This window comes from Hyaena hyaena, unplaced genomic scaffold, assembly GCF_003009895.1.
Source record: "Hyaena hyaena isolate Hyena2069 unplaced genomic scaffold, ASM300989v1 scaffold_14, whole genome shotgun sequence".
NCBI lineage: Eukaryota > Metazoa > Chordata > Mammalia > Carnivora > Hyaenidae > Hyaena > Hyaena hyaena.
The window spans coordinates 5,031,728-5,044,159 of record NW_024080646.1 but is presented as its reverse complement, the minus strand read 5'-3'; the positions used below and the strand labels follow the sequence as shown (position 1 = coordinate 5,044,159).

At 33.9% G+C, this 12,432-nt stretch overlaps 1 protein-coding gene across 1 annotated transcript in view; it reads left to right on the top strand.

Moving 5' to 3' along the window:
* The window catches only part of MIB1 (MIB E3 ubiquitin protein ligase 1), a 121,889-nt gene extending 113,724 nt beyond the window's left edge, over positions 1–8,165 (top strand). Inside the window, exon 21 of the mRNA XM_039217706.1 lies at positions 1,717–8,165. Within this exon, the coding sequence (XP_039073637.1) occupies positions 1,717–1,857 (141 nt within the window). The 3' untranslated portion in view covers positions 1,858–8,165. The remainder of the gene's footprint in view (positions 1–1,716) is intronic.
* The last annotated feature ends 4,267 nt before the right edge of the window (positions 8,166–12,432 follow it).

Genomic DNA, 12,432 nt, shown 5'->3' with positions numbered 1-12,432 from the left:
CTGAATAACTCTTTTTAAATTTTAAATCTCCAGTCTTTCTCTTACCCCAGTGTAATTTCATGTGCTATTAAGGATATATTAATCTCAAAGTAACTGAAGTTATTAATTGACTGCATAGAACTCTTGAAAATTTAATGGGAAATAAACTAATTATGTCATTTCTTTTCTTTCTTTTTTTTTTTTTTACAAATAGTTTATTGTCAAATTAGTTTCCACATAACACCCAGTGCTCATCCCCACAAGTGTCCTCCTCCATGCCCATCCCCCCTCCCCCCCACATCCATCAGTCCTCAGTTTTTGTCAGCATTCAAGAGTCTCTCATGGTTTGCCTCTCTCCCTTTCCCCCACCATTTCCCCCCTTCTTCTCCCCCTTGTTCCTCCGTCAAGTTCCTCCTAATCCTCCTATACGTTCAAACATATGATATTTGTCCTTCTCTGCCTGACTTATTTCGCTCAGCATAGCACCCTCAAGGTCCATCCACGTTGCTACACATGGCCAGATTTCATTGTTTCTCATTGCCATATAGTACTCCATGGTATAGATAAACCACATCTTCTTGGTCCATTCGTCCGTTGATGGACACTTAGGCTCTTTCCATGTTTTAGCTATTGTTGAGAGTGCTGCTATGAACATTGGGGTACATGTGCTCCTATGCATCAGCATTTCTGTATCCCTTGGGTAAATTCCTAGCAGTACTATTGCTGGGTCTTAGGGGAGTTCTATTGTTATTTTCCTGAGGAACCTCCACACTGTTTTCCAGAGGGGCTGTACCCGTTTACATTCCCACCAGCAGTGTAGGAGGGTGCCCGTTTCTCCACATCCTCGCCAGCATCTAGAGTTCTCTGATTTGCTTAGACATTCTTTTTAATTATGTCATTTCTTTGTTACTTGGGATACTTGGGAAACATAGAAATGACTTCATAATATGAAGTAACATGGTATATATAGTAAGGCAAAATATGTTTTTATAAAAATAAAGTATAAAGTGTGTTTTTGTGAAAAAATACGTGATTTCCTAGAGTGCTTTCACCAAAGTATACCTAACATACTTCTAAATTTTTCTGAGTTCATGAAGTTACATTTATTAATATATAACTAAGGCTAATTGTTTTTAATTGAAGGGAGTCTACATTAATAGTAATCCAGTGAAGGCTATTTCAAAGCAAGAGCTCTGGGACCATATGATCCCAGTTTACATTATGGCCTGCCGTGGGGAGGTGTTTAGCCCCACTAAGACTCAGTTTGCTCATTTTTAAAGTGAGAGTGATAATAGAGCTGAGATATTATCATAGTGTGTGGCACATGTTTTTAGAGACATCTGTACACTGTTCCCCCTCCCCCATAGGCCTGATGTATTGTGTTATTTTCTTACAAGAACAGCAAAGTACACAGAGTTGAGGAATCTGAATGAGACTGAATTCAGGGGCTATTTTTCATTCATTTCCTACTAGATTTTGGCATTTGCATTTTTTGTTTTATATAATATTTATTTTATGTAGTGTCTTTTATTCAGTCCTGACAGTACAACTGATATTTCTCTTTTATAGGGATAACATTTTAACTACTTAAAATTTTTAAAATTAAATTCCTTGAACATTTTAAAGCAACAAAAGATTAAAACAACAGAAGAAAATGATGTTACAAAGTTGTTATATGATACAATTTTAAAATATAAAATGTCTCAGCATTTATTACCTTGTTATTTCCCTTTCCAGACCATGTGCCCTGTGTGTTTGGATCGTCTGAAGAATATGATTTTCCTCTGTGGCCATGGAACGTGCCAGCTCTGTGGAGATCGAATGAGTGAATGTCCTATTTGTCGCAAGGCTATTGAGCGAAGGATTCTTTTGTATTAAGAAACTCAGTGTGTTTTGTTAGCTGAAGTATTTGGTCATGAGCTTTTAGTAAAGCTGTTTAAGCTAGTTGGAAGTTCTAATGAATTAATTTTTAATATCATAGTTTCTTTTTTGTTTCTTTTAATTTGAAACATCTGATCCATGTAATTCATAGGTAATTTACTTGTCACTTCTAAGGGGAAAATCCTTTAGAAATGTCCTGTTATTTTTGTGTTTATTGCATTTTTCTTATAGTTTGTAAATTTGCTTGATCTCAAGAAATACAGTTCCTTCTAATCAGCTGTCCTTCAGTTTATCATGATTTTACGCAGTGAGTTGACACAGGTACTCAGAAAAGTCATGCATCAAATGAACAGGGCAAGTCAAACCATTATGTCACATATATTAAATGACAAAATTATAAGAAGAGTTTTACATAGTTAATATTGAAGAGAAGATTATTTGCAGAGAGGATTATCTTTTTAAGATAAAAAGTTATGCAAATGATTGTTTCTGAATTCTTAGAGTAAATGGAAGCATGGAATGAGAGAGTAGTGACTTTGCATTTAGCTTAATTTATAGACTTAAAAGGAAAATTGTTTAACTTGAATCAAATTGCCAGTTTCAGAATGATTGACATGAAAAGGAAAAATAAGCAATCATGTGGGGAACTTAAGTGGGGGAAAGTGGCCAATAAAAGAGTACCTTTTAACTGACCATTAACAGTTGCCTTTCCTATATTAATTTATACACTGTTCTGTTTAGCCAGCCTTTAAAAAATAAGTCTGTGAAAAGTGTACCTCAGTTTTCCCTGTGGTCACTTATCCAGGCTTGACTTGACCAGTGAACTGATACTGCCCTATTTGGGCATGTCACTTTTCTCATATACTGAGTAGTACTCCAGTGATCTGAGAAGGGTAATGCATTGTCTCAAGGCAACAATCTTTTTCTCGTCCATATCTGTTGATTCTGATAGTGTTACTGGTTCTACCTACATCATAAGCCCTCCTTCCATTTTCTTTCAGTTGCTAAGGCTTGTTGTAAAGAAAACACTCTATACCTACAGATGAGGATATTATTTAAATTGCCAACAGTATCCAAGACATAGTAAGTAACCTAATAATAAGTTCTTACTTTAGAAAGAGTGACCAGGACATTTACAGAAATATGTCTGATTACCTGTAGTTTTTTCCTTTAACTCAAACTTTTGATTCTAGAGCGTTTAATCATTTTCTGCCCTTTGAATGAGGAATCTTACTGTTGTCTAGGATGAATATACATAAAATAAATGTTTTGAGGTCATTGCTGCTAGAGTATAAAAATATCAGCTGTTTACAATGTGTCTACTATATACTATGTATAAGCTTATTCCTAAGGATAGTTACCATGTAGTTTTTTCCTTTTTTTGATTTGGGTTCTTTCTTTCTCTCTCTCTCTCTCTTTTTCTTTTTTTTTTTTTTGTTATGACAACTAAATTTAAGAATATTCCTGGCAATTAAATGGCTGCTGCTTTTGCAGGTCCTGGTGAAAACAGTGGTGAGCTTTGCTGGCTGATTTTGTAGTCTCGCTGATTCTATATCTGTGGTTAGATGCATAACTTAGCATTTAGAACAGTAAAATTTTTATAAATTTTGAATTTGAAAATTTATATGGATTCAGTTATCTAATAAAAGGCCACTGAGGCTATTTTTAAAGCCATATTTCAGAGTTATAAAAAGATAGAACATCTGACATGATGTTCACATAAAGAAACAGATTTATTTTCTTTCAGATTTGAAAATAGCAACAGTCGGGATTTTTTTCCTTCCATGCCATAGGCTGCCCATCTCTTTTCTACTAGGTCAGCTGGAGAGGAGGGGACACCTGGCTGACTCATGCATAGCTTGGCCAGCCAGTGAATTCAGTCTAGAGCTCTACTTTACTTAAATCTTTTTTTTGTCTTTTGAGCTTGCAGTGCTTAAACTTACATCCCTAAAGGGCAGTGTCATTTTCCAGACTAGTTTATTTCTTCTACATTAAAAATACAATAACATAACTTAAACTATTACAGAAGTCATATAAGGTCACTGTGATATAGTGTTGTGTACTTGTGCATTTTCTATATTTGTACCACTCTGATATTTGTTTAATGAATAGAAAATGTTTCTCTATTCATGTTTTCAAGCGCCTGAAAAATTATTTTAAATTTGTTTTGTGCTTGTGACCGCGAATAAGATTAAGAACTGAGATATTTAAGCCACTGTCTTCTAACTCTGTGAAATTGCTACCTCTTCTTCGTCTCTCAGCAGTACTTTCCCAGTTAGGTATGTTTCCTTCTCATCCGCTTGTCATCTTGTGCCTCAGAAGAACTTTTACGTTTCCTAGAATCATTTAAAAAACATAGACATTCATTCAAAAATGTATTTATTGGGCCTCAGGGGCTAGATATATATAACATTGAAAAAATGGTCAGCATTTAGCACACACTGAATCTATCATGCAGCAGTTGTACATTTGAAGAACTCTTTAGTCAAGAAGGGATCCAAAGGTACTGATAACGTTTCTTCCTAATGTTTCAGTAGAGTTGTCTTTAAAGTAGCATTTGGATTCCCTTTCTGTATCCCCGCACTCCTACCACATTTTCTCCTTTAAGATTGTCAGCCTTGTTGCCCGAAACACACACACAACTTACCAGATGGTGCTATTCTAGTCATTTTTGTTCACATAATTTAACCTTCTTCTTGCTTATACTACTATATATTTAATTTTGTTGGGAGCAAGAAGGCTTTTCAACGAAGATCATTTTGTATTAGTGTAGGGTATGATATTAGACAAGTGTTTAGCTGACCAAATCATGTTTGGACAAGGTGTTTGTAATTGTAAACATTGCAAATTGACCACATAGTTACTGAGACATAAAACTAATTGATAATGTTGAAGATAGCATTCTTAAATTTGTATCTTTGATGGCTTTACCCTATAGGAGCATTTTAGCATATTGAAATGCATGCTGCTTAAGAATCTTTCAACTCAAATGTCAGAGCTTGCTGGGTCATTTTTACATGATAGAAATACACAATCTAGTTATGTGTTGCCCAATTGCCATTCTTTGTTTATTATGAATTTTGGACCCTTAGTGATGGGGTAGGATAGGAAGGATAGTAAGGAGTTGTAAGCAAGTAAGAAAGAAAAGTCAGTATTTTAGAGGAAAAAAAGAGGTTTAAGAAAGTCATGTAGATTTCATCAAAGCAGTAAGCAGAGAGAGTATATTTGATTGAATAATAAAAAAAAGGTCTCTTAACCAGTTTTTAGTGTCATTTAATTTACAATTGCTTTGTAAACTATATGGTTTAATACACCTGGCTTTACAAAATGTCCAAAGGAAAAGCATCTGTCCACGCAGAGTGTCTGAAATGTTACAGTAGTAATTTGTGTAAAAAGTGAATTTTTGGAATAGAATTTTTTTTTGCATTTTTTAAATGATAAAACACATAACATGAAATTTACCATCTTTACTATCTTTAAGTGTTCAGGTCAGTAGTGTTAAGTATATTCACATCATTATTAAAAGGCTATCCAGAAGAATTTTCTCACTTGCAGAATGGAAACTCTATACCCATTAAACAATAACTTCCTTTTCTCTTCTTCCGCCAGTGGAATAAAATTATGGTTAAATATAAATCAAGGAACAACCTGAATTATCTTGGTTGTGTTTGCAAGATTTAAAGTCGTGGTCAATATTTAGTTCCTAAAATTTGAGGGATGACAGAATTTCTTCCCTTCTTCCCGACTGTAATAAATCATAATTGAGTTGGTTTTAAATGTCTGTTAATTGGAAGGGTTTGTTATTTCTTTTGAAGCTGGAGGGGGAAAAAAACATTTTAAACATTAGAATTAGGTTAGCTTCGAATTTGGGAAGGTAATAGATTTTCACAGACTATGTGTGCCTTGTCAAAAATGTCAGTTGTCTTTAAGTCTTCTTGTAACGGTCTCAGAATATTTTTTTTTCTCTCAAAAACTCAGCCTAATTTTATTTGCTTGAATATTATGATAGGAATGCATACTGATATTACTTGATAATCATATAATAGCCTTGGAATTTTAACACATATAAATATATAACAATAGCAGTATTAATAACCATAGTTGTACTTCTTTAAAACATTAAATTTTAGGAAAAACTATTCAATGCTGTCTCAGTTGTACATTGCTTTGCTACAGTGAGGGGGAAATCCTTTAGATTGAGACTCAGTTTACTGATAAATGGTTAGTGGATGAAACTAGAACATAAAAATATGAACGAGTTAGTGGAGCTGATGAATTAAAATTGTAAGTTGCTACAGCAGCATTTTCTACCTCCTTTTCTGTCAGAGTATTACTTTTCCAGCTTTTATTCTTATTTGTGACTAAGGTAGAGATGGGAACCCGAGGTTCAAATTGAGATTTTTATTTTGTTGAGGATTTAAGCAAGTAGGTGCAGGAAGGGTGACTTGCCACATCAATTTAGCACATAAATCCATAATTACAGGTTGTAATTGACATGTACAAAATGTGTAAGAAAGATATTACTGAGTATTTTACTTTTCCTGTATAGTCTACATGACTTTGTTTCATAAACATGACTTCTTTCCTCCAAACTGCAAAATGGTCTTGTAATTTTCTATAAAATAAACAAATATGCCATTTTGTCTGAAATCTATAATTTCAGGAAGCTATTGAAAGTTCTGACTCAGGGCTTTGTAACAAGTTTAAGCAATTGTTAATTATATTTTGGAAAATCCATCTACATAATTCTTCAGTGCCTTGAAAGAATTATTAACTTGGCAACGCTACTAAAACTGTATAGAAGGCTGTCTTTAGTGTGCGTGTATCATCACACACATCGATAAGGCGTATTGCTCAGCTTGTGGGACAGCAGTACCATGTGTGTGCTGGCTTTGGGTAATTCTTTAAAGGGAGTTTTCTAGATTTGCACTTGATATTTGTTTTTTTTTTAAAAACCTGATTATTTATGGCCATGACACTGTTACCAGAAAAGTAATTCTGTAAGTCATTATGCAAAGTCATGTATAAGTAGCATCTGGGAAGAAGAGCGAGGGTTCATACAATTTGCTGTTTTAAAACGAAAGGAGGATCGTGTTTGGTAAACACAGATTGTCTTCCCTTCAAATGAAAAACAGAACTTTTGTTCAGGTGATTTGGCTTAAAAAACTTTTTTTAAGGAAATCATGGTTTGCATGTTCTTCTTAATGCTAGTCTTACTTAGCCTGAATCCACAAAATTGTTTTTCTGTTAACTTCAGTATGTTTGTCATCTAAATACAGTATATTCAGTGTGATAGAAGGCAGTTTAATTGATGCATAGCAGTGTTTTGCTTTGTATTTTTTCCAGTGTTTTTTAGCTTCCACTTGATTAAGGTCTTGCTCGTGAATAGAGTTTCTGTATGGCAAATGATTCTTGCTTATTATTAGCTTTTGTTAAAAAAATGCTTAGCAATAGCTAAGCTTTTAAAAATTAATGCAAACATTTACCATTAATAAAACTTACAATCTAATATCATTATATAATGCTTTTCTCTGATCTTTTGAAGTATTCTTTATAGAAGTATATATGAATTTTAATTTTTAAAGTATTTGAAAACATATCTCAATGTATCAAATCTGTTATTGGAAAGGAAATTAACATGTCTTTGAGAAACAAGGACATACATCTCCAACTCAATATAAGACATAGGTGCCCACATCTGGAAGACTCTCACTGCAATTGTTTACATTTAAGGTACCTCTGCTTACAGGGCCAAAGAAGCTTTTCATATTTTAACACCTCACACTCTTTCAGGATATTGTGTAAGTAGTCCGAATAGGATAAAATTGATAGAAAATAAGTCAGCCAGTCAGGAAAACTCAACTTTTTTTATACAAAGGTTATTCCTTTTCAAAATTCAGATGTAGATTTCATGTTCTAAAGATAATACATTTTAAAGCAGTGATTTATTTGGCTTTTTTAGTGTTTTGTGACTAAATGAGTAATTTGAATGGTTTGGAGTTACTTTATTTTTCAAGTTAATAGAAGCAGTTATATGTCATTATTAAGAGGTTGTCTGGTTCTAGTTCAGAAGATTCAGTATGTGTATCTGGAATGTTCAAGAGGAAGACCATCTGAAACAAAATCTTTTAACTGTTTATTTGAAAAAATCATATGTATTCCAACTTTAAAATTGTGAATTTATTTTTGGATAACCTTAATTAACTGTATTTCTGTTGCTGTATAATTAGATATTTCATGGCAATATTTTTTATTAAATTGAAACTGTATAGGTTTTTAAAATAAAGACATTTTAGAAAATCTGATTTATATTTTTTATCATTGACAGTCATTCATCTTTCACAGAAACTCAAATTATTTGTTTTATAGCGTAGCATTTCCCAAACTTACTGACAGTGAAAACTTTTAAATGGTGCATTACAGAATAGTGGTAGTTTATTAAATAGAATGAATGCATGAAATAAAGTAGAACCCCAGAAGTTATTTCAGATAAGTTAATTGCTGAAGAATGATCATTTGGCATATCGTTTTTTTTTTCTTTAAAACAAAACCAGTTGATAAACTAATGTTTTTAAACACACACACACAACTACCTACCTCTTATAAGCATAATATGAGAGGATAAGACAAGATCTGGAACAGAGAACATTGATCACTGAGTTGGTGACATATCAATGAGACTGTTAGGTAATGCTGCCTTTGCACTAATGCTCTAATCAAATGTATGTATTTATGGTTTAGGCACCTCATTTATATCAGGTCTGTGCATTCTCAAATATGGCAGCTTTCTCAAATGCAGATTTTCAAGTCAAATACTCTTTACTTTTCATATATTTAAGAGTATTACCTTCCCTTCCTGTTCTCTTCTTTTTACAGAACACCAGTTAACATCTTGAGTGGAACATTGACATACATATTGGAAAAAGCTTTTTACAGGTGATGCTAACCCTGATTTAATAAGGAAATAGGGAAGCAACCAAATAGCTCTGACCATGGCCAAACCATACTGAAAAAAGACTGAGATTCAAAAATATTATATGCTCTCAGTATACAGTCTAGTACAAGAGTATCATAGTGGTTTCCTATTGCTGCTGTAAAAATGACCTTGAGTGTAGTGGCTTAAAACAACAGAAACTTATGATCTTAATGTTCTGGAGGCCAGAGATTGGACAGAAAGCTAGTCAGAAAATCCCAAAGTTCTTGGAGATTAAACACACTTCCAGATAACATGGGTCAAAGAAGTCTCAAGAGACATTTAAAAAATATTTGAAAATATAATTGGTCAGAATTTGTGGGATGCCATGAAAGCAACTCTTAGAAGCAACTTATAATATAGACTATATACATTAGAAAAAGATATAAAATTGTTACTCTAAGCTTTCACCTTAAGAAGCTAGGAAAAGAAGAGCAAATTAAATCCAAAGTAACCACAAGAAAGAAGAAAATCAATGAAGAAAAGCAAAAATCAATGAAATTGGATATAGAAAATCAACAGAAGACGGAAAAGTTGAAACCAAAAGCTAATTCTTTGAAAAGATCAGTAAAATTGATAAACCTTTATCCAAATTGTCTAAGAAAAAGAAAGGGGTGTTTTTTAATATTAGGGGTATTTTTTAAGCTTATTTGAGTGAGTGAGCACTCTGTGCTGGGGAAGCACAGAGAGAGAAGGAGAGTGGGAGAATCCCAAACAGGCTCTGTACTGACAGTGCAATTCAGGGCTCGAACCCACAAAATAGGAGGTCATGACCTGAGCCAAAACCAAGAGTCGGATACTCAGCTGACTGAACCACCTAGGTGCCCCATAAATTACTAATATTAGGAATGAAAGATGTACCATCACTACAGATCCTGTGGACATTAAAAAGATAAGAACTTGATAACTTAAATGGAGCAATTCCTTAAAATACAAAGTACACCAAAACTCACGCAAGGAGAAATAATTTGCATATACCTGTTTCTATTAAAGAAATTGAATAATTAATAACCTTGCAAAACAAAAAGCTGGCCTAGATGAATTCACTGAATTCTACCAAACATTTAAGAGAGAAATTATACCAACTCTCTTAACAATCTTTTCCAGAAAATAGAAGCAAAGCCAACAAACCAAAGACATTACAAGAAAGGAAAGCTATTGGCCAGTCTCTCTCATGAACATAGATTTAAAAATTTGTCACAGAATGTTAGCAATTTGAATCCAATAATAAATAAAAAGAATTTTACACTGGGGCGCCGGGGTGGCTCAGTCAGTTAAGCATCCGACTTTGGCTCAGGTCATGATCTCATGGTCCATGGGTTCGAGCCCCGTGTCAGGCTCTGTGCTGACAGCTCAGAGCTTGGAGTCTGCTTTAGATTCTGCATCTCCCTCTCTGCCCCTCCTCCACCCACACACACTCTCTCTCTCAAAAGTAAATAAACATTTAAAAAAAATTTTTAAAAAGAATTATACATCACTACCAAATGGGATTTGTTCCAGGTATAAAAGTCTCATTCAGCATTCAAAAAAAAAAAAAAAAAAAAGTATCACATCATATAATGAAGAAAAAAATCACCTTAACAATAGAATGATAACAAGCATTGAACAAATTCCACATTTGTGATATAAAAGAAAACTTACAATGAAAATTTTCAGTAAAATAGGCATAGAGAAGAAACTCAATTTTATAAAGAACTTCTATAAAAATGCTACAGCTAACATCACACTTAATGGTGAGAAACTAGATGCTTTCCCTGTAAAGTTGGGAATGAAGCAAGTATTGCTTCTTTACTGCTCCTACTTACCATTGCACTAAAGTCCCAGCTAATGCAGCAAGACAAGGAAATAAAACATATCTAGATAGGAAAGGAGAAAACAAAACTGTATTTGCAGATGATATGATTGTTTATGTAGAAATTGCCAAAGAATCAACAAGAAAACTTGTGGAACTAATAAGCAAGTAAAGATATCCATAAAATAACTTGCTGGAATTTTGATTGAAATTTCATTGAATCTATAGATTAATTGGGAAGGAACTGACATCTTAATATTGAGTCTTTATGAACATGAAATATCTCTCCACTTATTTAGATTTTTAATTTCTTTGATGAGTGTTTTAATATATACCCAAAGTTTCAGAGGTTTTGGTGCTAATGATAATTGTCTTTAATTTCAAATTCTGATTTTTAATTGTTGGTATACAAAAAAGCAGTATATTAAAAAATTTGTATATTTATATCTTGCAACCATGCTATAAACTGATCCTGAAGCCTTTATATGGAAAGACAAAAGACCCACAATGGCCAACACTATACTGAGGAAGAACAGAGTCATAGAACAAACACTTCTTGATTGCAAGACTTCCAATAAAGCTAAAGTTATCAAGACAGTGTGATATTGGCAAAAGCATTGTTTCTTGGCCTTTCAGTGGGAAGAACTAGAAACATTTTTAAGGAAAAATATATACCATGAGTTTAAACAAACTTCCAATTCAAATTTGGGACTACTGGCTATTTATTTAGCTTCTTTGATCTTATATCTACATCTTGTTTCAACCATTAAAAATGTATTTTCCTTATTGCACAAAAACAATGTTATCACCAACAATATGGCTTCTGAAAACAGTTAAAAACTTTTTTGTAATTGTTATCACGGTGTATCTCACTAGGGATATTTAGTCAAATTACTGTGTTTTTAATCCCATGGAATAGCTCTTTCTGTGTAGTTATGCTGCCAACTGGGTACACAGGTTTACTTTTACTTTTGGAATTGCTTTATTCATTCCTTTATTGAATTTTATTTTAAATTATGTAAAATATGTACACTGTTCCAAAGTGAGCTCTACAAAACATTATATATTCAAGAAACTCTGCCTTCCATCCCTGTTCCTTCCAACTTCCATCCCCCATGTAAATAGTATGGTTTATTCTCCAGTGTTTTTATCTTAATATTAGGAAGTGCACACATGAGGGGCGCCTGGGTGGCTTAGTCGGTTAAGCGTCTGACTTTCGCTTGGGTCATGATCTCGCGGTTGGTGGGTTCGAGCCCCGCGTCGGGCCCTGTGCTGACAGCCAGCTCAGAGCCTGGAGCCAATTTCAGAGTCTGTGTCTCCCTCTCACACTGACCCTCCCCTGCTCACGCTGTCTCTCTCTCTCCTAGAAATAAATAAAAAAAAAAAAAAAAAAAGGAAGTAACACATGAATATATTTACCCTCCGTTTCTTTTTTAAAACACAAATATGCATACTGTGCATGGTCTCCACCTAACCTCTCATATTTTAATAATGACTTTTAATACTTTATAGACCTCTTTCCCCCTATTACTTTGTAGAGAGACAGAAAGAAAGGGAAAAGTACAGGAACTTATCATTCCAGAGCTTAGGCACCTTGGGATAGTGGTCTATAAAGTCACAATTCTATTCTAGGCTACCCTGCTTGATGATTTGGAAGGTCCAGGTTGTCTAGGAAATTGTGAGAATCATTCCAGGGTCCTGGCCAAGTTATTCCAAGCCAGGTTGATTGGTTCCCTCTAACCCAATCTCTCCAGTTCATGTCTGTTATCCTTCAGCCCCCATCTCCCCTCCTCTGGAAAGAAAGGGA